At 43.7% G+C, this 27839-nt stretch overlaps 1 protein-coding gene across 1 annotated transcript in view; it reads left to right on the top strand.

The window, feature by feature from the left end:
- The first annotated feature begins 1312 nt into the window (after positions 1-1312).
- Positions 1313-27839, top strand: part of TTC12 (tetratricopeptide repeat domain 12) — a 41293-nt gene continuing 14766 nt past the window's right edge. Inside the window, exons 1-12 of the mRNA XM_079707586.1 lie at positions 1313-1474; positions 2039-2060; positions 2689-2766; positions 3595-3716; positions 8233-8292; positions 12593-12664; positions 17858-17918; positions 18348-18536; positions 19738-19807; positions 20555-20643; positions 22762-22930; positions 27613-27705. Of these exons, the coding sequence (XP_079563712.1) occupies positions 1328-1474; positions 2039-2060; positions 2689-2766; positions 3595-3716; positions 8233-8292; positions 12593-12664; positions 17858-17918; positions 18348-18536; positions 19738-19807; positions 20555-20643; positions 22762-22930; positions 27613-27705 (1172 nt within the window). The 5' untranslated portion in view covers positions 1313-1327. The remainder of the gene's footprint in view (positions 1475-2038; positions 2061-2688; positions 2767-3594; positions 3717-8232; positions 8293-12592; positions 12665-17857; positions 17919-18347; positions 18537-19737; positions 19808-20554; positions 20644-22761; positions 22931-27612; positions 27706-27839) is intronic.

Below are 27839 nucleotides of genomic sequence, written 5' to 3'. Positions count from 1 at the left end.
CAAAGTCAGCTCCAGGGGACTTCCCTGGTGGTCCAGTGGTTAAGACTCTGCACTTCCACTGCAGGGGGCACGGTTGCAATCCCTGGTCTGGGAATTAAGATCCCGCATGCCAGGTGGTGCGGCAAAAAACAAAAAAGTCAGCTCCAGGTGGATTAAATACCCTAATGAGAAAAACAGAACATTAAAACATACAGAAGACATATAAGAGTATATTTGTAAACCTAATATACACAAAAGGCATAAAGCATAACGGGAAATATTGGTACATTTAACACATAGAAAATTTCTTTAACAAAAGCTTCCATAAAAATAGATAAAAAGATAAACTACACAAGGAGATGTTCAGAAATACATATCAGTCCAGAACATATAAAGAAATCATCATAAGAAAAAGACAAACAACCCAATAGAAAATCGGCCAAGGATAGGAGCAGGCAGTTGACAGAAAAGGAAATCCAAATGGCCTACAAACCAATGAAAAGATGCTCGATCCCAATCATGTTCAGGAAAATGCAAATGAAAACATTGAGGAGATAAATGCATTATAGTGGCAACAACTTAAAAGTTTGACAACAAGCTTTAACTAGGATGTGGAGGCATGGGAACTCTTGTCACAACTCATAGGAATAAACCTCGATACAGCCATAAGCTGAGGAATATGTCACATGTGTGCATGGGAAAATATGTACACAGATATTCGATTCGTCATTTATTCACTAGCAAAAAATTTAAAAACACCTGGATGTCCATCAATAAGAGAATGGATTACCTATGGTATATACAGTGATTAAAATAAATCAACTGCAACCATTAGTATCAAGAACAAATCTCTAAAGCATATTAGGAGAAAAAACGAGGTTGCAAAAGAATGCACATTTTTTAAAAACCATTTATTTAAGATGTTTAAATTTAAACACTCATATACACAAATTCTCTAGTAGGTGAATAGGTTCTGGGGATCTAATATACAGCATGGTGACTATTGTTAACAGTACTGTACTATACACTTTAAAGTTGCTGAGAGACTAGATCTTAAATGTTCTCACCACACACACAAAAAATGAAATTATATGAGGATATGGGTGTGTTAACTAACCTTGGTGTGGGAATCATTTCTCAGTGTATACGTGTATCAAATCACCATGTTGTACACCTTAAACTTACACAATGTCATGTGTCAATTATATCTCAATAAAGCTGGAAAAATAAAAGTCCTTCCCCATGAAATTTTCTACACCACCTTTTTAGTGAGTGGAGTCTTTCTTTTTGAAGACCTTGCTTGAATGATTCACCTCTGATTTCTCCTCTAGCCAATTTAATTCAGGAGATGAATTCTGATGACCCAGTCATACAAGAGAAAGCTGTCCTCGAGACAGAAAAGAGACTGAAGTTTACAGAGGAAGACCAAGAGGAGGACGAGTGCAGGACCACCATGAACAAGACCATGATCAGTCCTCCACAAGCTCCCACAAAGGTGCCCTTTCCCTATGGTGGAGTTATCTATGTAGACAGAGTGAGAAGGTCTGCATAAAGCAGAGGAAGTAGTGGTTTAATCTCAACTGCCTGGTGAGGCTGAAAGAGCCTTTTGATCTTTAGATTCACTTAGATTTATTTTCCACAAGGAAGTATAAACTCTGATTTCTTTTCTTGATCTTTCTGGGTCATCCTTAAACAACCCTTTGGGTTTGTTTTAATGAAAATTTGGCCTCTGTACCCACTGAGCTTGTGACCATTTTTAAGCCATTAAGGTAATATATTCTACTAACTCATATTTCCAACTCATACAGCCACAGCGGCGGTCCCTTGACCTGCTCGCCCTTGTTTCTGCAGATGTAGTCCCATAACAATTGTGCCCATAACTAGATCTCCTGATTAACGCAAGCCCCCTGAATTTTGAGCCTTTCAGTATCGATGGTTAAAGGAAATGACCGTACTCCCCACTTGTAATTGATCTGCCTTCTTGCTTTGTGTATGTATAAATGAGGGAGTGGTTTCTGAAATTTGTGTCTTTGTTTTTATGATAACCTGCGCCCTGCAGAATACAGATGAAATAAACACAGGTAAGGACAGCATCTCTCTTTCCAATGTGTATTATTCCTTTAGGATCAGTGTTTATAGATTGTAGCTTCCAGACCCTTAAATTATAGCCTCTGGGCTTACAAACAACCCATGAACAAACACCTACTGATCATTCAATTCTGTTACTAGTAGTCAGAGGGGACAGTACTCAGAGGGTTTTTCCTACGTTCTCCTGGCCAGTCTTTTGTAAACTGAATTCAGCTATTCTGTTTCATCCAATTTACTCTTAGCTGCTTAAAGGGATCCAGAGAGTTTCTCAGTTGCTCAGCTCAGAAGCTCATTATGCTAAGTGGAACAAAAAAGTCTGTCTTCAAAGAAGAACTCTTTTAAAAGGCATAATTCAAATTTGAAGCACAGACATAGTCACCATGTATAATAATACATCACACAGATTACCATTTACTGTCAAATTAAGAAAATGTCATTTTAGTTGTCTCCGAATCTGTGTGTGTGTGTGTGTGTGTGTGCACGCGTACACGTGCCTACATGTGAATGCATGAAAAGTGTGGCTCTAAAACTCTAAAGTAGCTTTTTTCTGAATTTGAGCTGAAGAACTGATTATAGTATTTGGATTTTTCTTTTTAATATTTGAAATTACGCTGTTGTCAGAGGCCTTCTTGGCATCTATGGAGAAGGATGCAAAAGAACGTGCCAAAAGAAGAAGGGAAAACAAAGTCTTGGCAGATGGTAATTGTCAGTCTTTTCACTTTTCAATACCCAGGGTGATTTGTGCTAGATAGAGCAAGGAAGTCTCTATGCTAATGTTTGAGGACATCAAGATTCCCAGTGGGTGGGTTCATGATGGGCCTGAGGCAGTGGGACCTGGCCAGGCAGAAACTAGTCTGTTTCCTGTTCCCACAGCAACAAGCAGGGAGTCAGACACAGCCCTGAGTCAGCCTCCACAGTCAGACCTTTCTAAAGCACATGGATGGATTTAGCAGCACTAAGTGATGCTTGGAAAGTAGGGAGGGATGGGAGTGAGGTACTACTGTCCAGCCTGAGGCACAGATGAAGAAATGAAAAAGAAAAATGAAACAAGCAAACAAAGCTGGGAAAAGGAGAGGGGAAATAAAGGAAAAGAAAGAACTGGGGTTGTGTGTGTGGTGAGGAAGATACACATGACAGAAGAATGCTTTCAGCACTTACTTTATACCACTCAGTGGTATGTGTGCTGCAGATCTGAACGATTCCACATCTGCTAGAAAATTAGTTGTTTGAATCTCTTTATGAGACGTTTGAATGTGTAGACTTGCTCTTTGTGGCAAGTTTGGGGTGTTCTGAGCCTTGAGGCAGAAACATTTACTTTTTCTGAGAAGCTGCTTAGAAGACTTCAGGTAGATTGAGAGAACAGAAACCGACCTGGTATTATCTGCAGAGAGAAGTAAGTGACAGGCCCCCTTTGGATGCATGGAAGCTCTGACCTTCAAAGTAGAGTTGGAAAATCAGGGCAATGAAGTCTGAAAGAATTTTCCAGTGTGTGGGGAGAGTTCACCTGTATAACTTCTATTCTCACAGCCCTAAAAGAAAAGGGGAATGAAGCATTTGCCAAAGGTGATTATGAAACAGCCATCCTGTGCTACAGTGAGGGTTTGGAGAAGCTGAAGGACATGAAAGTACTGTACACCAACCGAGCCCAGGTGAGTGGTCCAAGGATGTGTCCACGGGCTTTCCTCAGGGAACAGTAGTTACTAACCTTGCGAAAGCAGAGAAAGATGAGACCAGATGGCACCAGTGTTGTGCTGTGTAATGGCTGGCTCTGGTCGGGTTGGGAGTGGGGGCTGATTTGTATGGAGCATTTGCCAGTTTCCATGGTGTAGATACTTACACTGTGGTTCAATTTCAAGCTACCAACTTGGAATCATTGAAGGAGAACTTGGGAACAGCTACACATAATCAGTTCTCTCCATAGTGGAAGTGAGCTCCAGCACATCACTGATGGTACCCAGGCACTTTCCCTCATATAGAGACAAGAAATCTAGTGGAATGAGACAGTCTATGAGACCTTGGAATTCTGCCACCACTGAAGTTGTTCAGCTTCTTTTTTTGATGCCAGTCTACACTCCTAACGGTTACTCTCCTGTTAATTTCTTACCCATCGTATCAATCCCTCCTTGATTAAGCTTCTGTGACTGGGGTATACTGGAGAGCTAATGGGCCTAGAGCCAATTTCTCAGAAATTTTGAGTTTCTGAAATCCCTCATACCTCCATTTTATATCACAGACTAGCTCAGATTCCTGGAACACCAGGTAAAAACCATCACCCAGATGTTTATTAGCTACTACTTAATGAAGGGCAAAATTAATAGTTCTCAGTTGAAACAAAAATGTCACCTGTGACCTTATCTTTGAAAAGTACTTGAGTTTGTGTATGGAACAGCTCTCTGCTGCTCAGGCCTGAAAAATTGGCAGATTCGTGGACATGATTATGCAATGATCAGGGTATGTCAGCAGGACCTGGGTGAGATGAACTTGATGCCATGTCATTTACAAGAGGGAGAGATTCATCAGCTCCAATTTCTATAACTCAAGATTAAGAAGATCCTGCTGTGGTATGTTGAGGAAGAGTGCAAGAAACAGGACATTAGCAGTCCAGAAAGTCTGGGCAGTGACAGTGATTTAATGATAAATAAATCCAAGCACAGCATGAGCTCATTAGTTCAGCAGTTTGGATAAATCAGACTCGAGGTGTCATTTACCTAGCCCCATTTGTGGAGAAAAATTGTAATAAGAGAATCAGTAAATAAAATGGCCAGAGGTTGATTTTGCCATGTACTTCTTATCCCCCTAACAAGATTATAAACTTTGTGAAGGTAAAAACTGCCATATACTTTTCCCCCTAACGCTTTACTTATAACAGATGTTCAATAAATCCTTGTTAAGTTACATAACACTGGGTGGAGGCACAATAAGTCCATTTAAGGGAATGGCATTTCTGTTGACACATCAAAAGAAACATTTAAATGCAAACAATTAATAGAATAATCATAGTTCCTTTTTATTTGTCACCAGATTTGGTCTCCAGAACATTTACCTACTGATGCTTATTCAGTCTTGTTACTCTGAAGCTATTTGAAAGCTGTAAAATTGAATTGCCTTTAAAATGTTATGTAATTCAGACTTATACTAATTCAGATGGTCTATACCCTGATTCATCTAAATTAGTTACATTTTTACTGTACTCAAGTTTAAGCAGCACTTTGATTAGTTCTGGAGAATCACATTAAGAATGACTGTGGATAAAAATAAGTAAGTGCAATGAAAAGCTTTGGGAAGGCAATTCCTCCCACTTTTCCCAAAGAGAAAGCTTATTCAGAGACAAATAAATGCAAAATGTGCTGCCTGGTGTTAAGAATCATTTGAACCGTTGACTATTTTTAAAATGCCTCCCTGTTTGCACGCAGTGTTAGAAAACACTTAATAAGGACCCTGTGCATTGAGAGTCGCTGCTTGCTGGAGAGAAAACCTACCCTTTCATCGCCGTGTTTTTCTCCTGGAGCTAATGTTATGATCAATAAATTGCTGGTGTAATTTAGATAAATCAGGAGTTTAATTGCCATTTGGAAAAGTCATTCTTTTTAAAATGTGGAAAAACAAAAGAGAACAGGGAATTTATAGGGTGTTGGGTCCAAGCTTTAAAAAAAGAAAAAGAAAGAAAAGTGAAAGGCTCTGTGGAGAAATTGTTGAAGCCCATATAGAATTTTTCAGTCTGTATCCTGAATAACAGTGTCGTGAAATTATGACTACGGTTGTCTAGAAGGATGTTAGTTTCTTCCTCACATCCTCTGACTTTCTAATGAAACCCCACACCGGGAGGAAAGGGTGGTGCTTTATAGAACAGAAGGCTCAAAGTGTCCTTGTCTTCAACTAGTACTGAAGCCCTGTTAATGAAAGCACTGCAGAGCAGCTTCCTATCTATTGGTGTGAAGAGCTGCCCGGCAGAAATTCCATTAGCTGGCTCTTGCCTGCTCACTCCTCACTTTGGTTGAATGCTTAGATTTCTCATAAATTATAACACTAACCTCATATTTGGCCTGTCCATGTAAATATCTCATCAGGTTTATTGTTCAGAATGTCACAGTGCCCTGCTACAGTTTTGATCATGGGCAAACCTCCATGGAGTATTGAGTCTATTATTGGTGACTGATGGGACCCTGGTGCCTGGTTCTCCTTTCTTCCAACAGGGTGATCATTGCTGCTTCTTAGGGAACTTTCCAAAAGAAGAGCCCTTAAAGTCTACTTTGTGCAACTTGATAAGAATTTATTAAGCACCTTTCATGTCCAGTAATTAAATACAGGGGGTATAGTAGCCATGGTGCTTGCTGTTAAATGACTTCCATTTGTTTATAGATCACACCTCTTTGAAACTATAAATGAACTAGATTCTTAATTCAGTTTAGTTTGAGTGGATCACAGAATTCTGAGTTAATTCTTGATTTTTAAGATTTTCCCCAATTCCAGGAGATCCCAGAAGACAGCCCCAAGGCATTTGAAACCGAGGGCTCCTGGGGGTGCTCTGACTCTTAAATGTCAGCTCATTTCCTATATCTCTTCCTTCTTGCTGCACACATGAGGAGAGAAGGGGAACTTTTTCTTAAGCATATTTCCATAACAGCTTTATTGAGATACAATTGATATAACCTACAATCACCCATTGAAAATGTACAATTCAGTGGTTTTTGGTGTATTCACAGGGTTGTGCAACCCTCGCCACAGCCAATTTTAGAACAGTTTCATCATCCCCCAAAGAACCCCGTACCCTTTAAGCAGTCACTCCCCAGTCCTCCTCCCCTCCCCCACCCCAGCCGTAGGCCACCACTAATCTACTTTCTGTCTCTATACATCTGCCAATTCAGGACTCTTCATATAAATGACATCATATAATATTTCTCCTTATGTGTCTGGCTTCTTCCACTTACCAGTGGTTTCAGGGTCCATCCACGTTGTAGTATGCATCAGTACTCCATTCCTGTTTATTGCCAAATAATATTTCATTGCCTGGATCTACCCCATTTTGTCTATCCATTCAAAAACTGATGGACATTTGAGTCATTTCTGCTTTTTGGCTCTTATAAATAATTCTGCTATGAACACTGGGGTGTAACTTTTTGCGTGGACATATGTTTATAGTCCTCTCGGCTATCTACCCAGGAGTGAAACTGCTGGATCCTATGGTACCTCTGTGTTTTACCTTTTCAGGAAATGTCAGACTGTCTTTCAAAACCATTTTACATTCCCACCAGCAGTGTATGAGTGTTCTGATTTCCTGCATTCTCACCAACACTTGTTATTACCTGTCTTTTTGATTCCCTTTTTCATCTGGTTTCCTTCTGGAACATTCACAGCAGGGTAGCCTCCAGAAGCTAGCTCTTCCTTTGTAGGGGTGGTCAGTGTGCTGGGTACTGTCTGTTTGCCCCTCCAGATCCTTCTCTGCCCTGCTCTGTGCCCTGGGGGATTGACCTCTGTGGACTGCCCTCTTGGCTTCCCAGCTTTCTAACTGCCATTTGGGTTCAGCCAACGAGATGAGAAGGAAGGAGGAAAGTGAACTGCGGCTTTATTCTCCCAGCTTCTGCTCTACTAAAGGCCTCAGCTCCTGTTGAGCAGCGCTCTTCACAAAGCGACCCTCTCCCGTTTTGTTCATTGCTACTCCTTCTTTTTTTTTTTTTTTTTTTTTTTTTTTTTGCTGTACGTGGGCCTCTCACTGCTGTGGCCTCTCCCGTTGCGGAGCACAGGCTCCGGACGTGCAGGCTCAGCGGCCATGGCTCACGGGCCCAACCACTCCGCGGCACACGGGGTCCTCCTGGACCGGGGCAAGAACCCGTGTCCCCTGCATCGGCAGGCGGACTCTCAACCACTGCGCCACCAGGGAAGCCCGTCATTGCTACTCCTTCTGCCTCTTCAGGTCTGGCAGTGGTGATGGCTGTCCACTGCTGCTCTCCCTCCACCCTGCCCTCACCCTGTGAATAGTCCCTTTATTAAACTCTCCCCAGTTACCCTGTGTGAGTGGCATCTGTTTCCTGCTGGGACTCTGACTGGCACAGGTAGGGACGAGTTACTTCTCATCACCACTCTCCTGCCCGACTACTCTTTCTGTGTTGACTGAAGACTGCCGGCTACAGAGCTGTGTATGAATAGCAGCTGTTTGTGTCCTTACAGGCTTATATCAAACTTGGGGACTACCAGAAGGCACTGGTGGACTGTGACTGGGCTCTGAAGGTAAGAAGATTGTTTCCTCTTCCACATTGATGGAGCTGGGCTTGCTGGGGCCAGATGTTTCAGTCCTGAAGTGAATAGAGGGGAGCTGCCAGTGTATCATGGCAGGAAAGGGTGTAGGCTCTGCAGTCAGAGTCTCAGTTTCCTCATCTGTAAAATGGGAACGAATAGAATTGTTGTGAGGGTTATGATAATACACGTGGTGCCTTGCCTGTGGGAAGTACTCTGGAGAAGCTGCTGTTAATATTGGTTTTTCAGGGTTTTATCGCAATGGCTCACCCTTCACTGTTGTGTTATCAGGTGCTTTGCTCCACGTGGTAGTGGAGACGCCTCCTTCTCTTTCCAGAGCTGACCTCGGGGGCTTGTTTCCACAGTGTTGCCATTCTTCCTCATCAGTTCGTGCTTTTCCTCTCCGGCTCTGATAATTTGGAAATGTATCATAGCACCCCCTCTTTGTAGAGGAATAATCAGAAGAAAGAATTCCTGTCGTTCAGCTTGGATACTAGTCAGGCCTCAGGCTGATAGTCTAATACTGTGCATGGTATTTCCTCTGAAACCTGACAGAATAGATAATCAAAGGTGGGGAGAAGGAAGGACTGTTGGTAGAAATATTAGAAGGGTTTTAAAAGAGAAATGTCATGATCACTTCATAGGAACATTATTTCAGATGACTAAATATTTAAATAACCCTTAATCCACATTCCCCCAAGTTACTCTGTCACAAGGGCTTAACTAAATAACCAAAACCAGTGCTTCTCAGCCTTCCTTACTGAAGTGCTAACAGAACAAACATGAGCCCCTGGAGGGTCTAGAAGCAGAGAGCATGAAATTTCTTTTTAGACACATGTTTTATCTTAAAAATCCTTGCAAATTTTGCATTGCACGCCATAAAATGTTATCTATTTGTCTTAATGTAGCCATGTTATTTTAAATAATTTATAATCAAGTAAAATTGAAGTGCCAGGAGAACATGCCAGGTTTATCCTATGGCATAGATTCCCCTGGTCCAGCACTGCCTACCCCAGCTTCATGAGCGTGGCCCCCAGACAAGAGCACATCTCAACAGCAGCACATTGGCCACACCAGCTTCCTTACTTTTTATTGAAAGGGTAAGCAAGAAAACAGGTGAATTCAAAACTTACCTTTACTAACAACGGTTTATAAAACACGAGCATCCCACCAAAATGGATATCTGGAGTGCCTGGTTTCTTTACCCCCTAGAAGATATGGTGTGGGGGACACCTTGTCCCATTGCATCGTGACAGTCTTTAGTGATGAGAACTGCCCCAAACTGGTGCCATTAGGTTCTGCACAGCTCCAGTAGAGACCCATTAGCCTGCTTTGTCACCTTATATGATTGTGACTTTTTTCTACTATCATCTGTAAGAGAAGAAAGAGGCAAGGGCGTTTTCCTCTGATGTTTCCGCAATAACAGCAAAAGCTGCCGTTTGCTGCACGCTGGCCGTGAGCTGTCTCATTGGAGCCTCACAGCTTTCTTTTCTGTTCTGGTCAATACCACAGTTATCCTCATCTTTCTGACAAGGAAACAGAGCCTCAGAGTTCACTAAGTAAACTGTGTGGGATCGCATAGCTAACGTTGGCCTAACTGTAGGCTGGTGCCCCGAATTGTGGACTATAAACAGCTTCTCCACAGAGTCCAGGAAACCCCATCATCCCTGGGTGTGGCTTTCATTCCTTCTGTGGCAGAAACAAGATCTCCTTGTGGGGCTTCCAGGAGCATCTTTTCTGATCTGAAAAGGACCAAAGAGGGCATCGCAGCCTCGTGCGGATTCAGGACGACACACTGGCCCATTCCCAAATGTTCACTGAAGCATGATGCCATTAACGGTGAAACTGAGGCAAAGCGGGCCCAGCACAGCTGACATTAAAAAATGCTGACACCCAGCAGCCAGCCTTGTTAAACGCCCAGCAAGGCTCCCGTTGAAGACGACTGGGTAAACACTTGGAGGGATGGGAAAAAAATGTATAAGGAATTCCAAAAACTAACAATCATTGGCTCTACGTGGAAGCTGTGAATTAAAAGAAAAAGTTTCACTCTTTTTAAATATCAGCAGTGAATGTCAGCGGCCCTCCATTATTCGCAGTATTAGTACTTTCATGCCGGTTTAATATTTTTGACACTTGTGAATTGGCAGAGACAAGCCCATGTGATGACATTTCAAGACTGATCTTCCTAGTCAGGGAAGATAAGGCAGCGAAGCTGGTTTCAATTCAGATCAGAATCATTTCTCTCTTGGCAGAACTCTTCCTGCAGAATAAACTGCATCTTCCTCTGAAGGCAGGATTCCTTTTGAGGGGACCTGGGGTTCAACTGTGAGAATCCTGGTGAGGGTTGGGACCTCATTGAAGGAGAAAGGGCCTATTAGTGAGAAAATCCATTAGTGGCCCTTTGTGTTAGTGTCTGAGGAAGTGTGGTCACAACGCACCCCTTGCAATGGCACGGTGGGACGTGGACACGATCTGGGGCTCCTTTTCCCCCATTGCAACCCTGGCGCCCTGCCGGTGAAGGTGCTGTGAACAGGTGGCTTCTGTGAGCTGCAGTGCCGGAGTTTCCGTTCCCTTTGACAGTTCCCTTCCAGCTTCCTCAGTTCCATCCTCTGTGGGTTCTCCAGGGTTCACTCCACAGCTCCCTGCCTTTCTTCCTCCTACAGTTTCTCCCTCAAAGCTCTCGTCTCCTCTGGTGGCTTCAACTGTCACTCTTGCCAATGGCTGTCACATCTGTATTTCAGCTGCCCCCCACCCTGCAGGTTTCCGTGTGATTGTCTTTGCATCCTCTGAAACACAGTATGTCTCTGTTAGACTATATGTCTTCAGAGTGGATTTCCTTCTACTCAACTGCTGTAGCACTTTTCTGAAGGAGATCTGGTGTAATGTTTAAGCCTTTGGGTCCTGGAGTCAAATGGCTAGATTTTAATCCCAGCTCTTCCACTTAGTTATCTATGTGACCTTGAACCTCTCCAACCCCTAGTTTCCTCATATGTGAAATGGGGTTAATAATTGTCTCTACTTCATAGAGTTGTTATAAAGTTTACATGAGATAATTCATATGAACCATATGGTCAGGACTGAACAATAATGCACTAATATTATTACTGTCATTCACTTAGCAACGAATCAGGAAACGATATTCATGAAAATGCATCTATAAAGGCCTCTCCAAATATAACAATTATTGTTACCCCTTCTATTATTCTTTTGCTTTTCTTTAAATTTTCCTTTTTGCCCTGAAATGGATTGCTTTTGCTGTAACTGCAACAACAGCAGCTAATCCTCTATTACCTGGTACCACAGTGTTTTACACACGTTCCCTCCTCACAATAGACCGAGAGAGACACTATAATGATCTCCACTTTGTAGATGAGAAAAATGAGCCTCAGAAAAGCTGGGTGGCCTGGCCAGCATGCCACTTCTGGTGAGAGGCAGACAGGGCTCCACCCAGGACTTTCTAGAAGCCTGAGCTTGGACCCTTAACCTCTTTACATCTATACCCTTGATGGCATCCAACCAGGCACAATGCCTGGCACATAAAAGGGATTCAATGAATTAACTGGATGCTTTAAATTATAGGTTATGTCTTTGTGCCACATCATTCCCTCTGTAGTTATAATAATTCGAAGCAGGCAGGTGCAAGGCCCCCTGTGCAAGCTGTATCATTTCAGCCATAAGTTTCATAAGTTTTGAAGGGGGCATCCCTCCTGATCATAAGGGATAGGAACGCAAGTTCTTAGTATTTATGTTGTGGTTTATTTCAAGGAAGGAACGTAAATATATAATAGTAACCTCAGCTGTTTACCCAGCGTAAATTTTCCTACCTTTTAATAAACCAGGGGTTCTCAAACTTGGTTGCACACTTATATCACCTGTAGAGTTTAAAAAATTATTGATGCCTCTGTCCTACCCACTAGTATAATTTAATTGATGTGAGTTTCAGTTGGGCCATCAGGATTTTTACAAGCACCTGGGTGATTCTAATGTTCAGCCAAGGTCAAGAGCTCTTCTAAACTAAGGGTTTCTGGTTTGTTTCCTGGTTGTCTCATTAAAGGGAAATGAAAACTGGCAAGTATCGTGAATTAATTTAATAGAGAGCTTACTTGTGCATCCAGGCTCCTTGCAGGCATCAATTAGTTTGGTTACAGATGCACAGAAAAGTCTTAATTGTCAACTCTGGTGGCTGTCCTGAGAATCAAAGCACTGCCCTAACCCTATTAGCTGGGCAGTTGGGGGAGGGGCTGATAACTTCAAATCTTCCAGAACATCTGATCAGTGATTCTCTTTTATGCAGTGTGATGAAAAATGCACGAAAGCATATTTCCACATGGGAAAAGCCCACCTGGCCCTAAAGAACTACAGTGTGGTAAGTGCTAGAAGAACCTTAAGTGGCATGTCTGATCTCGGAGCAGTGCTTCAGATTGTCTCAGAGAAGAACCACATTCCTCCAAGTTGATGAGATATTAATCCACTTCTTAGCATTTTCCAGGGTAAATCTTAAGATCTTAGAGCTGGGAAGGATGTTGAGTGTCATCTGATAACAGCCCCACCTGCTGTAGGAATCTCTTCTGCAGCATCTTCTATCAGTGTCCATCCAGTCCCGGGAGGAGTGTCTCTGGAGAGAAAAGACATAAGCAAAAAGATGAAGAAACAAAATTCACTTGTAATCTCATCACCTGAAAGTAACCATGCAGAGAGATATACACACCAAGATATTAGATATTGTTAATAGCAGCTTTATTGAGATATAGTTCACATATCAAACAATTCCCCTATGGAAAGTATACAATTCAGTGGTTTATAGTGTATTCACAGAGTTGCACAACCATCACCACAATCAACTTTAGAACATTTTTGTCACTTCGTCAAAAACACCTATACCCATTAGCAGTCACTCTCTTCCACCCCGCCCTCAACCCTAGACAACTACTGATCTACTTCTGTCTCTATACATTCGCCTATTCTAGACCATTCATATAAATAGAATTATACAATATGTGGTCTTTAGTGACTGGCTTCATTCACTTAGCATAGTGTTTTCAAGTTTCATCCATGTTGTAGTATGTACAGTACTTCATTTTTTTTATTGCTGAACAATATTCTATTGTATGGATATACCACATGTTATTTATCCATTTGTCAGTTGATGAACATTCAAGTTGTTTCCGCTTTTGGTTATTATGAACATCCACGTACAAGTTTTTGTGTGGACACATGTTTACAGTCCACTTGGCTATACACGTAGGAGTGGAACTGCTGAGTCGTGATAACTCTATGTTTAACCTTTGGAAGAACTGCCATCGTGTCTTCCAAAGAGGCTGCTCCATTTGACATTCCTGCCAGTAGTGTATGGTTCCAGTTTCTCCACATCGTGAACAATACTGGTTATTTATTTTTCTTTTCTATTATACCCATCCTGATGAGTATGAAGTGGTATTTCATAATTTTGACTTGCATTTCTCTGATGGCTAATAATGTTGAGCATCTTTTCATGTGCTTTTTGGCCATTTGGGTATCTTCTTTGGAGAAATGTCTCTTCAGATCCTTTGTCCATTTGTTCATTAGGTTATTTGTCTTTTTATATTGAGTATAAATATATTCAATATAATATAAATTGAATATTTATATATTCAATATAAAGTAATATAAATATTATATATAGTAATATAATATTCAATATAAATTCTGGATACAAGTCCCTTATCAAATAAATGATTTGAAAATATTTTCTCTCATTCTCTGTGTTGTCTTTTCACATCACAGCACAAAAATTTTTAATTTTGATGAAGTCTAAATTACCTATTTTTTTCTTTGGTCGCTTATGCTTTTGATATCAAATCTAAGAAACCATTGCCTAATCCAAGATTTAAGAGTTTTATGGCTTTAGCTCTTTCATTTAGATCTCTGATACACTTTGAGTTAATTTTTGTATATAGTGTAAGGAAGGGATCCAGCTTCATTCTTTTGCATGTGGATATCCAGTTGTCCCAGCACCATTTGTTGAGAAGACTGTCTTGTCTCCCATTAAATGATTTTGGCACCCTTGTCAAAGATCAATTGATCATAAATGCATAGGTTTATTTCTGGACTCTCAATTTTATTCCATTTGTTTATGTCTACTCTTATACCTAGGCCACATTGTCTTAATTCTTACAGCTTTGTAGTAAATTTTGAAATTGGGAAGTGTGAGTCTTATAACTTTGTTCTGCTTTTTCAAGATTGTTTTAGCTATTCTGAATTACTGGAATTACCATACAGATTTCAGGATCTGCTTTGTCAATTTCTGCAAAGAAGCCAGGTGGAATTTTTTTTAATTGAAGTATAGTCGATTTACAATGTTGTGTTAGTTTCAGGTGTACAGCTAAGTGATTCAGTTATACATATATATATATATATACCTATTTTTTCAGATTCTTTTCCCTTATAGGTTGTTACAAAATATTGAGTAGTTCCCTGTGCTATACAGTAGGTCCTTGTTGGTTATCCATTTTATATATAGTAGTGAGTATATGTTAATCCCAAACTCCTAATGTATCCCTCTTCCCCCTTTCCGCTTTGGTAACCATAAGTTTGTTTTCTGTGTCTTTGGATCTATTTCTGTTTTGTATATAAGTTCATTTGCATCATTTTTTTAGGTTCTACATATAAGCAATATCATATGATATTTGTCTTTCTGTCTGGCTTACTTCACTTAGTATGATAATCTCTAGGTCCATCCATGTTGCTGCAAATGGAATTATTTCATTCTTTTTTATGGCTGAGTAATATAAATAATAAATGCTGGAGAGGGTGTGGAGAAAAAAGGAACCATCCTACACTGTTGGATATAAATTGGACAACAGTATGGAAGCTCCTTAAAATAACTAAAAATAGAGCTACCATATAATCCAGGAATCCCACTCCTAGGTATATATCCAGAGAAAACTCTAATTCAAAAAGATACATGCACCCCAATGTTCATTGCAGCACTATTTACCATAGCCTAGATATGGAAGCAACCTAAATGTCCATTGACAAATGAATGGATAAAGAAGATGTGGTATATTTATACAATGGAATATTACTCAGCCAGATGGAATTTTGATGGAGATTGCATTGAATCTGTAGATCAACCTGGGGATTATTGCCATCTTAACAATATTAAGACTTCCAGGGCTTCCCTGGTGGCGCAGTGGTTGAGAATCTGCCTGCCAATGCAGGGGACACGGGTTCGAGCCCTGGTCTGGGAAGATCCCACATGCCGCAGAGCAACTGGGTCCGTGAGCCACAATTACTGAGCCTGCGCGTCTGGAGCCTGTGCTCTGCAACAAGAGAGGCCGCGATAGTGAGAGGCCCCCACTTGCCACAACTGGAGAGAGCCCTCGCACAGAAACGAAGACCCAACACAGCCATAAATAAATAAATAAATAAATTTAAAAGAAAAAAAAAAAAAAGACTTCCAGTCCATGAACATGAGATGTCTTTCCATTTACAAGATATATTATTTTTCAAAAGAAATTGCCCCCATTGTACATTTTAAAAAATTATTCTTTGTTGGATTTTAATTCTAAAAGTAATACAGACTTATTGTAATAAGGTCAAATAATAGAGAAGTAAAAAGGAAAATATTAATCTCCACCAAGTTCCATTTACTTATTCATTCATTCAGTTAATTAATTCACTCCGCACATATTTAATGCATGCTTCTATGTTCCAAGCACTGTCCTAGGCAACAGGAATACAGTAGCAAACAAGACAAAATCCTTGACTTGAGGGAACTCACATTCTGTGGTAGGGGCAACTTGTCCCAAGACAGAAACCAAATAAGTAGATGTGTAGTATGTTAGGTAGCAATAAGTGTTACTGAGAAAACTAAATCAGGAAGTGGTGAAGGTGAGATTGGTTTTACAGAGAGTGGTCAGGGAGGGCTTCTCTGGAGGAAGGGAAGGGGTGAAGTGAGCAAGCCATGTGGATATATTATACAGTGGAAGAGTGGTCCAGATAGAGGGCTAGCTAGAATGGAGCAAGCAAGGAGGGGAGTGAGAGGAGATGAGGTGAGCAGGTGGTGGGGGGACACATGGGGGACTGATCCCCTAGGGCCCTACAGGTTTTTGGAAGGACCTTGGCTTTTATTCTGAGTGAGCTGGGAGCCATCAGAGGGTTTTGAGTAAAGGAGAGAAATGATCTAACTCATGTTTTAAAGGATCACTCTGCTGTATTGAGAATATATCTTGACATATAAGAAAAGAAGAGAGAACCAGTCAGAAGGCTATTGCAACAAATTATCCAAGTGAGAGTTGATGATGGCTTGGACCAGGTTGGTGATGATGAAGGTGGTGAGAAGTGCTGGGGTTCTGCTTATATACTGACAGTGAAGCCAACAAGAATTGCTGATAGATTAGAGCTAGGGTTAAAAAGAAGTTGGATACAGGGTTACTCTCATAGACCTTTTGGGCTGCTATAACATAATACCATAGATCGGGTGGTTTATACAACAAAGGTTTATTTCTCCCAGTTCTGGAGGCTAGGAAATCCAAGATCAAGATGCCGGCAAATTCAGTGTCTGGTGAAGACCTGCTTCCTAGTTCATAGACAGCCAGCAGGGGTGAGGGAGCTCTCTGGTGTCTCTTTAATAGGACACTAATCAACTCATGAGGGCTCTACCCTCATGACTTAATCACCTCCCAAAGGCCCCACCTCCAGATACATCACATTGGGGGTTAGCTTTCAACATCTGAATTTTGGGGGGATGCAAACATTCAGTCTATTACAGTTACCATGTTTGATATCCTGCAACACTATTCTCTGTTTTAATGTGATGCTTTTTCTTCAGTTCATTTCTTAATCCTAATCTTCTAGATGAGCCTTGAGCTTTTAAGATATCTCAGAATGTTTCTTTGTTTTTTGTTTTTTGGGGATTTTTTCTGAGCCTTTTCTTTCAGTGACTGGCCACATTGATAGCCCTGAGGACTGTACTGCTCTAAACCCAGCATCGTGCCCCACTAACAAGAATCTTTCTTTTCCAGAAACTTCCTATCTAACAGTGTCCTCAATGAGCCTCTCATTCTCAAGTGTTCTAGTTGACTCTTCCATGGCCAGTGAACAGACCCCTTACCAGCTCCTTGCAGCCTGTACGTTTAAATAGGCAGTTCTCGCTTCCTGTTCCCAAGTCTCTGTCAGCAGTGTTTCTAGCTTCATTTATTTCCTTATTCCCTATGAGCATATCTGACAGGTATCCTCCTGTTCTTTCTCAGTGCAAATATCATATCTGAATTTTGCATTTACCTTATGATTATTCTTATCCCAGCCAGACATGAGCCACGAGAATTTAGGACTGGATATTTTCCAACACAGGCTGTATCTGACAACACTATTTTTTAAATTAAAATTTGAAATAATACCTGTTGCCCCACAGAACCAAAGAAGCCTAAACAAAATGTCAAATGCATGCTGCGTTCCCCATGCCTGCTTCCGACGCGAGTAGTGGGGGAGACTGGGAGGAGATAACGATACCCTGTGCCTTTCTTATAATCACCGTTCCCCCCTAACCACTCTTCAAGACGTTGTTTCTTTCTTCCAGTCTAGAGAGTGTTATCAGAAGATCTTAGAAATAAACCCCCAGCTGCAGACACAGGTGAAAGGTGAGACTTGCTGCCGACGTCCTTGTTCAAATTGCACCTCCCCTCTGTGCTCCGGTCCTGGGTGCCCTCCATGCCTTCTCTGCACTTGCCCGCAAGCACAGCCACTCCCAGCCCTGCACAATCAAATCCTCTCATTAACAGCCCTGCCTTGCTCCTCTTCCTCTGTTCTTGGCCTTCCTCCTTTTCTCCACCATCCTCCCTCCAAGCCTTCTAGACAAGGAACAATGTTTTCCTTGAATAATTCCCAAGATGTTTTAAGATTCCTGGTAGAAACTGTACATGCCTCCTAAAATTTTCCTTGCTGAAGATGAGTCTGAATTATTTTAATGCTTTCTGCCTTTCAGACTCCCATCCTCAAAAACAGGTCGCTCCATGTGTGGACATGTTGATTGTTAGGGTTTTGTTGTGTTTTCCTTCTTGTTTTGCTAGACTACCTGAATCAGGTAGATCTTCGGGAAAAAGCAGACCTTCAAGAGAAGGAAGCTCAGGAAGCACTGGATTCAGGAATGAACACAGCTGTGACGACCAAGAATCTTCTGGAGATTCTTTCCAAGCCTGATCAGATCCCCTTGTTCTATGCAGGGGGGATTGAAACCCTGACTGACATGATGAAGGATTGTAAGCCAGCGATGTGTGTGATCTCATGAATGTTGTCAGTATAAAGGGACAGGGTTTAGAGGTCTGTCCTCACGAGGCAAAGAATCCCTTCCTCCCTTGCTTCCACCAATACTGATTGAAGGTCTACTGTAATGTCGGTGCTAGAGGCGGTGCTTAAGAAACATAACCCATCCCAGCTCCATCCTGTCCTCAGAGCATGCTGACACATGACACACATGCTGTAAACACCACACAATACGACACAAAACACACAGACGGCATGAACTCCATATATACTCACAACGCATACACACACACACACACACACAGCATGTGCTCACTATCATGTATACTTATATCACATACATCACACACACACAACACGCGTGTGGGACAAATATACCATATATGCTTATAGCACAAGCACACCACACATATTCACCCCTCCCGGGTGTTCCCCGCATGCTTCACGTACCCACACACCCTTTACATACCCCACACAGACCCCATATACACCCCCAACACGCTGTACCAGCCCCACAAAGTTCCCCCCAACCGTAGAGGAATGGAAGACAGAATTTTGTAAGATAAGCTGTAACGTTCATCCCAGTTACACTTAATGGCTGCTTAGGACGTGGAAATAGTTTCAGAGCCAACATCAGCTGTCGTCCTGCTAACGAGAGCCACGGTGCTCTGTTTTAGAAGTTTCTGTAATTACTGATCCCAGGGCTGAAACCAGGGTTGTTACTCAGTGTCAGAATGATGTCTGTACAAATGGATGGAGTCTGATTTCCTTTAGTGTACAGTGGAGGGTGCTCAAACACCCCTGCAGTAGTTTCTTGGAGATTATAGGTTCCTCTCTAGAGCCTGGAAACGGCTTTGAAATAAACACTTGTTAAGAACAGATGGATATGCCAGTTCTTCTAGGAGGTTAAGCGACTCCTGGAGGCTCTCTAAGAATGATGAGTTGTCACATCACTCTTGGGGCCCCCCGGGCTCAGCTCTCCTTCTCTGAACAGGGTGTCCCTCTCACGGGGGCCCCAAGTGGCTGATGACAGCCTTAGCTTTCAGAATCGGAGGGATTTGTTTCTGCCCAAACTGTGGATTTGGTGACCTAGACATTCCATATTGGGTTTCTGTTATCATCTGGCTCTGTGACAGCTAGACGTCAGCCAGACAGTTCAGGAGTCTGACGACCCGGTTTTCTCTGAACTTGTTTCAGGCACGGAACGAACTTTATTCAGAACACACAATGGATTCAGTATCATCAGTGAGAATGAGGTCATAAGAAGGTAGGGATGTTTGTAAAGACAGCCTGGCCTCAAAGCAAAGAAAGACAACCATTTCTCATGAAATCAGACACTCATCACACAGGCAGCGTGATCACTGGATGGTACTACCTTCAGTCAATACTGGGTTAGGATAACTTCCCAGGGTTCCTCCGAGCACTTCAGAGTCAGAGAAATGACCACTCCTGCTGGTTTCCCACCAGTTTTTGCAAGATTGCTCTTTGTTCTTGTCCCCTTTTGGACTTTGCTAATCATAACAGGAAAAGAGATCAGCTGGTCCCTGGCTGATCTCATTTATCATTGTATCTAAAGAAAGACCCCTATGGCAGGAGGTCGTTTGCTAAATTTATTTTATTTTGTATTTCAATTGTTCTGGTGCAGTTCCCATGGCTTAGGACACTGGTGTGGGTTGGAGTCACCGGCACACGTTTGTGTGTGTGATGAGGCTCACGCACCCTGAGTGGTCTGCTGGCCCACCACAGTGCCTTGGTCCTGCTGCAGCCAACGCCCTGGCCCCTGGCTCACCACCCTCCCTCTGTACAGACCCAGCTTCCTCGGCTGCATCCTTGTCCTGGAGCTCTCAGTTGAGGTCCTAGCAGTCCCTTTTGGTCCTGGTGACCTGCAGCTCTGGATTAAGAAGTGACTTTCTTAAACCCACATTTGAGGAGTCTGGAGGTGAAATGAAACCAACTGAAAGGAAGATCAAGACTGATCTGCAGTTTTAATATGGCTCTCCCTTGCCCACTGTAGGTGCTTTTCCACAGCAGGAAAAGATGCAGTGGAAGAGACAGTATGCATGTCTGTGCTCAGGCTCTGGCACGCGGTGTGCAGTGAGAACGGTAAGCCAGTGAATAACCATCAATCATCGTTAATGCACTGGTAATGGGAGGGCTATGGGGCGGGGGTGTGGGCAGGCAGGATTGTTCCTCTAGGACAGGCCCTGGAGATGGTGGTCTAGACACTCCCCTGGAAAAGCATATGGATCAGAAGCGAGACCTGCACTGCAGTCGTGTCTCCGGCAACCCCGCAGCCGCCTCCACAGTGGGCAAGGTCACGGTCAGCATCACGCGTGGTCTCATCACCTGGGCACTTGCCCTGGCTCTTTGCAGACTAGTGATTTCAGCTCGTGCACTGGCAGTGAGGTGGGCAGAGTTTTTCCTTTGCTGTCTGCTGAGAAATAGTGCTCCTTTTTTGCTGACCACAGTACCGGTTTCAGCATCATGAGATCGACAACCATCCCTGCCGGGCTCTTGTGACACTGATTAATTAGTGCATAATATTGGGACAGTAACGTGCTATGGGGAGTTATTTACCATAACTCTTCCTTTTTTGCATATTAGCCTCTTCTGGGGTTCACTGAGTTTTTGTACAATTTTATCACTTTAGTGACCTCAATAAAAATTTTAGATATTTCCCTCATTTTTTAAAACAATTGTATTTTTTTTTTAATGAGGGGAAAATGTTTGACTTTGGACACAAAACAGTGAAAATGGGAATAGTGATAGCTGTGTATGCCATGCACAGGCTTTTGTGGGGAGCTGTCGAGAGAGCTTGTAAATGCAGCCTGTAAACGATTAAATGCTGAATATGAGGTAATATGATTTTTTTCCTGATTTAGTAGAGTGGAGGAATCATGTTAAATTCTAGAATTCTTAAGTTTTGGAGAATCAGGGGGACTCTTCCCTGCAGGGAATTATGTTCAGACTAATATCCTAATCAAGGTGCCCTGCTACTTGTAGAACACTGCACCGGCTCTGAGCAGTGTTTTTGCAAATCGCCCTCCCTGCCCAAGGGTTAGGGAGGCAGGCTTGGTGACCGGGTGTTTCCTCAGTGTGAATTGGACATGCTTCCCTCCGTGCAGTCCAACTTCCTCACCCTGAAGCCCACTTTGGTTTCTGTGAATCTTGGGGTCACCTCTTTCTTTAATATCTGGAAAAATACTGACGGACAGCCTGTGACGTACATGCTGTATCTCAGATCAATGAAATCTTGGTACATCCAATTCAATAAATACAGAGCAGTTTTTAAAAAGGACAAAGGAATGCTTAAAAGTAAAGACGTGGAAATATGTCTGTGATATAGTGCTGACTGAGAGAGAAAAGCCAGTTTCAGGGTAGGATGTATCATATTTTAACATTGTTCATAAGAAGGGTGAATACTAGCCCCCTTAGGGAAAGGGCTTACCTGGAGGGGATATGGACGAGAAAAGAGGACTTTCATTTTCAGCCGTATACACGTTGTGTTATTTGAATTGTTTGCACTGAGCTACTTTTCATTTTTATGTAAACTAAACAAACTCTGCTCTGTTTCATAGCTTAGCCTCATACCCCAGCCTGTACCTCTGCCTGCTCTCAAATTCACGTACCTCGTTAGAAAATGCACCAGGCAAAAGCAGGGTGCCGGCAAATCTGATGCCACCACCCTGGAAATAGCTCATGGTCTAGGAAGGGGAGGCTTCTTTATTAATTAATGTTCTCATGTGATCGTTCTAGTTTTCTAGAAAAAACTCAAATAGTTGCTCTGGCCATTATATGAAAATCGATGGTCTAAAGCTCTTCCGCCATTAAGCTGATTTCTTTTCCTTTCCTCACATTTCTGAGTACCGTACACCGAGAGGCCTCTGGCCAGAATAGTGATAATAGCTAATTTATGTGTGCCAGTCCCTGTTCTCCGCACCATCACGTATTAACTCACTTGATCCTCACGACAACTCTGTTATGTTGGTTGCCTTCCTCGTTCCACGGATGGGGAGCACAGGGGTTGATGACTCGGCCAAGGTCGTTTCTTGAACATTCAGACCCCGCAGTCTGGTTCTAGAATCCGTGCTCTTACCCTTCATTATCCTGCCTCTCAAATGCGTGGGGAAGAGTTGGGTTTCCCGTTGAGATGTGGGGAGACAGAACTGGTGTGACTGCTGTCATGGTCGGCACTAGACGGACGTGCCCTGTGTCTTGCAGAGGAGAACCAGCGCCTCCTGGTGCTGCGCCCCGACACGGGCCAGCTGCTGCCCTCCCTCTTGGCCTCCAGGGTCCTGAACATCCGGCAGCAGACCCTGGCCCTGCTGCTGCAGCTCGCCCAGACGGAGAATGGACGGAGCCTGATCATGGGCCACCTTGACCTGACCGGGTAAGGCTCTGTGCTCTGGGTGGGAGCTTCCCGGCAGCATCTCGGACCTTACCTGCCACATTAACACCTGCCCGGCTCCTGTCTCACATCTCTGACGTGAGAGGTGCCAGCATACCCAATGAAGGATCAAAAACAAAGAGCCTTTGAGAAGAATACTCCCTCATGAGGACCTTCAGGGCACTCCTGTCTGAACTTGGTACCATGGACAGTGTCACTTCTCCTGAGCCTGTTTCCATCTCACAGACATTGCAGACCTTGTAAATATGGCAGCACTTCCAAAACCAGCAATTGGGAACCCAACTGTAAAACAGGCTATTTGTTTCTGCCCTTTTAGCCTCAGTCCTGGCTCTACCCTGTTCCTGCCCTTACTTTTCTTCATTTATTCCTGTTTCAGGTAATACTATCCGATTTTGCATATCCTTAAACTCTTTCTGGAGTAAGGTAGGGTATAAGTAAATAAAACACATTTCAAATACTGTTACATGTAGGTCTTTCCAAGGCTTAAGGTGACAGGAATGGAATGCTCCTCTTTCCTAAGTAAACTTGTTTTAAAAATGACTGAAGCGGGCTTCCCTGGTGGCGCAGTGGTTGAGAGTCCACCTGCCGATGCAGGGGACGCGGGTTTGTGCCCCGGTCCGGGAAGATCCCACATGCCGCGGAGCGACTGGGGCCATGAGCCATGGCCGCTGGGCCTGCGCGTCCGGAGCCTGTGCTCCGCAATGGGAGACGCCACAACTGTGAGAGGCCCGCGTACCACAAAAAAAAAAAAAAAAAAAAAAAAAAGACTGAAGCACGGTGATTTGGACCAGTGCTTTTCCTTCTAAAGATTATTAGTTTGAATATGTGAAATTGCCACTTTTTATGTCACAAAAGGCTGCATGTTGGCAATTTCATGTGGTTCAACCTAAAAGAAATAGTAGCAGTGATTTTACCTTTGCTTTATAAATGCTTCCCATGTAATCTAAACACAGAAGTTGGCTTCCGCTTCTGTTCACTGTCATCTCATTGGGAGGAGGCCAGATAAGTGTCATTTACCCCATTTCACAGATGAGGCAGGAGAAAGCACGGCTAGTGACTCGGGGCATCTCAGCCAGCTGTCTCCCATGCCTTGGAGCCTCTCTTCTACTCTCTGTTCCCCAAAAGGAAAGCAGTCAAATATGAAGCAGTGTCAGACCTTCCTGGACCACAGCGAGACCTCTGGGGCTGGTCCCACGTCAGTGAGGAAGTCCATGTGTGCTGAGGACAAGATAAACCTTGGCTGTGACTCTCCCCTTAGCCCAGCTCAGCAGCCCCATGGCTCACAGGAAAGGCCTTGGCAGCCCCCGAAGCTCCACCTACACAGGCAGACAGATCATTAGCAGAGTTAAATCCTCAAAAGTGCATTTCACATTTCAAATGACTCTGCAGTCATTTCCTCAATACCTTCATCATATGTTTTTTCATTTGGTTTTGGTCTCTTTGAGTAAATGTAGCTATAGTTATCATAAGCTTTCTCCCCAGCTGTCTTTGAATTGCTTGAGTTTCATCTGAATTTTTCCAGTGTCTTGGCATTTGTGATCATCTTGTGTAGTCCTGCCTACTTTCCTTAGACAGTCAAAGAAACCTCAGTTTGTTACCTGTGTGCCCACTCTTCTCGTTAATGTCCATCTCCAGTTAAACCGGAAAGAGATGGAACATGTTCTCTGAAATGAAATGAGATAGTCTGAAACAGGACAGGGCTGCACACAGGTTCCATGACCCTCATATTCCTCCCCAAATGAGAAAGTGAAGGGACAAATGTGCATGGACAGGAGCTGAGCGAGGGCCAGTATCCCTTTGTGCAAAGCTCTGGGGTTTTAGATTCAAGCAGTCAGGAGCCCAAATCCTCTGCTTGTCTCTTTCTACTTGTGTGACCCAGGAAAGCTGCTTAGCATTGATGTGCCTGGTATCTCATCTGTATCACAGACTTATGGTGAAGCTTCAGAGACATGATACCCGTATGCTAGGTAAAATTTTTTCTGCTGTATTTGACGGATTACTTGGCCAAGAGAACTGGTCTTGTTTTTCTCACACAACAAAAAGACTAAAGATGGTAACAGCTGGTTTGGTGGTTTAACGATGGCAGGGTCAAGGTCTCTGTCCTTCTCTTGACCTTTCCCTCATGGTCACACAAGGCTGCTGCAACTCCAAGCGTCACATCCCTCTTTAAGACAGGTTAGCACCAACTTTTATCAAGAGGAGCTACTGCTTTTGTTTCTCTTTGGTCAGAATTGTGTCACATGCCACCCTGGGGGTGAAGATGGTTCCAGCTTCTGTGGTAGAGGCAGGCAGGATAGAACGCAACTCTCCTGCATCTCAGTGTTTGATGTGTCTGAATACATTGATGTTTTCCAGGTCAAGCATCCTGGTTTCCTCACCCGTTCCTCAGGTGGTTTGACTTCCAGACCCCTCCCAGAACAAGCTGCTAAATAAACCCAGTACCATAAGTGTGGGTGACTGGAGGCCGTACTCCTGAATCTAAGAGCCCAGTTGGATGGGCTCTTTCCTGTCTTTCTCTCCTGTTACAGCCTGATGGCATCTGGTCCTAATGATATCATTCTTCCTGGCCCCTACTCCCACTCCCTGCTGTTCCTTCTCGGCTCCCTTTGCAGGCCCCCTTTATGCTGTCATCTTTCCAAGTCAGGGACCGCAAGATCCTACCCTTGGCCCTCTTCTTGTCCATGGCCCTAATTATCATGTCTAAGTCTCTCTCTCAAAAGTTACAAGGAAACATCCTTCTGCAACTGGGCAACGTCACAAGTATCATACACTTAGTGTTTCAAAAGCGGTTCTTCAAACCAGAGCCTCTAGCTGAACTTTCTGTCTTCATAGATAGCATTTCCATCCACCCCGTCGCCTAGGCCAGAATCTGAGAGCTCCCTGGTTGGCTCCTGCCCACATCCCTGAGAAAATGGTGCTTGTCAGTCCTATCTCCTCCGCATCTCCTGGATTCATTTCCTCTGGGTCTCCTGCACCGTCTCCCATCATTACTTCTAGGTCATTGCGAGGCCTCTTTCTTCTCAACTGTGTGTCTCACTCTGCCCTGTCTCAGCTCAGTCCCTTAACCTTTATTGTCTGGAAAACCCCGGTTCTCCCCCTGTTGGATTCCCTGGCTCCTGTACTACCTGCTCTGATCCACCTGCAGCAAACCACCAAAGGGGTTTGTCCCAAATGCACATCTGTCCTGTTACTCTCCTGCTCAAAATGCCAAAATCACTCTACTGCCTCTAAGACTAGTTCTTGAATTTCTGAGAAATATAGCGCTTAGGAGTCACCTGGGGGCTTTATTAGAATACAGCTTCCTGGGGCCTCCTCTAGCTCAGAGACGGAGAGGGGCTCAAGAGCCTTCAGCCCACCCCATACACCCCCACCAAGCAAGTCGTCCACTGCCCACACTCGGGACACAGGCTAACAGGGGAAAGTACACACATTCCAGAAGGCCCGCCGTGACCCAGGCTGGCTCTGCCCAGCTCCCCAGCCTCGCTGCTCTCTGTCTTCCCCACTCCCTAAGCACTAGCTGTGAGGAACTGCTAGCAGTCCCCAAGTGTGCCTCTGCGATTTTATGCCTCATCATCTTTGAGACTGCTGTGTGCTCTGCCGCAGATGCTCTCCTCCTGTCCCCACGTGCCTGACACTGGCCTACAAGCTCCTTGGAGCTGGGGCCTTGTCTCGTTTCATCCCTGTGGCTCCAGAACCTACCACATCACCTGGCACATAAGGCCAGTAAGTGGCGTTGACTGAACGGACAAAGGGACAAGTAGCCAACGCTGCACTTTCAAGTGATGCGGAAATGTCATCCTCATCTCCGTCCTCCCACAGCTCTCACTAGGTGGACTCTGTGCCCACTTGACATGTGTCTGTTTCTAACCTATCATCTGACACACGTCCCTGTAGGAGACAGGAGCTCAGTACTGTGTCCCAGCACTGAGCACGACACTCGGCACGCTGTAGGTGCTTGGTGTGGGTTTGCTGGATGGACAAATGACTTCTACTCTCATTGTCCTGGTGCCGGTCAGTCTGTTAAGGCAGCCTGAGACTGCATTAGCTTTTCAGCAGCTGCACCAGACTGTTTGCTCATATACCAGGTTTTCCACTGGCTAAAAATGTGTAAGTTTTTTTTCACATGAGTCAGGTATAAACCAGGTCTCCCAATTCTGTTACTTAAACAGAATTTCCAGCTCTAACTGAAAGACTTTGAATTTAACTCTCTGAAATTTCATCTGATATATTCAGCAACCTGTCAAAATCTTGTTAAATCTTGATTCCACCCCCCACTTCATTAGGGGGCCTTCCCACTTAGTCATCAGCAGATTAGTAAGCATGCCATTTAGATGTCATTTGTGTGATTCAACTTGGCCAAGCCAGAGTCCCAGGGCAGAGGCATCAGAGATTCCTTCCAAGTCAGCATCTGATAATCAGTGAACTTTGGTTAAAACTGTTAATTCCCCTGGGCCCTCACGTTAAGTGGTAGAGCCATTCCCACGGGAGAGTGTCTGCCTCATTGGGGTGGGCAGGGGCTGGGCTTCCTGGTGGGCATGGTAAGGCCCTTTCAGCTTATTTCACTCAGGTGCTGACTCCTTCCTGGCCTCCATGCGAAGCCTCCTTGTTGCGGATGCTGTCAGCTGGAGGTCAGCCCACCCTGAGGGTGTTATGGATTTTTGCAGGTTGTTGGAAGCCCTCCTGGCGTTTCTTGATTTCTCAGATAAAAAGGCCAACGCAGCCATGGGACTGCTCACAGACTTGGCTCTGGAAGAAAGGTAATTTTTATTTCCAGAAATTGACATTCCTTCTTCAACCTTTGTTGAACTGTCTGATCTTCTAAAACGTGCAGCACACGGGAGGCTAGACCAACTGAGCATCACAAGATTCACTGCGTAGGGCAGCTGATGTC

This window comes from Hyperoodon ampullatus (assembly GCF_949752795.1).
Source record: "Hyperoodon ampullatus genome assembly, chromosome: 7".
NCBI classification, from domain to species: Eukaryota; Metazoa; Chordata; class Mammalia; order Artiodactyla; family Ziphiidae; genus Hyperoodon; species Hyperoodon ampullatus.
This window is presented reverse-complemented; position numbering and strand designations above follow the sequence as displayed.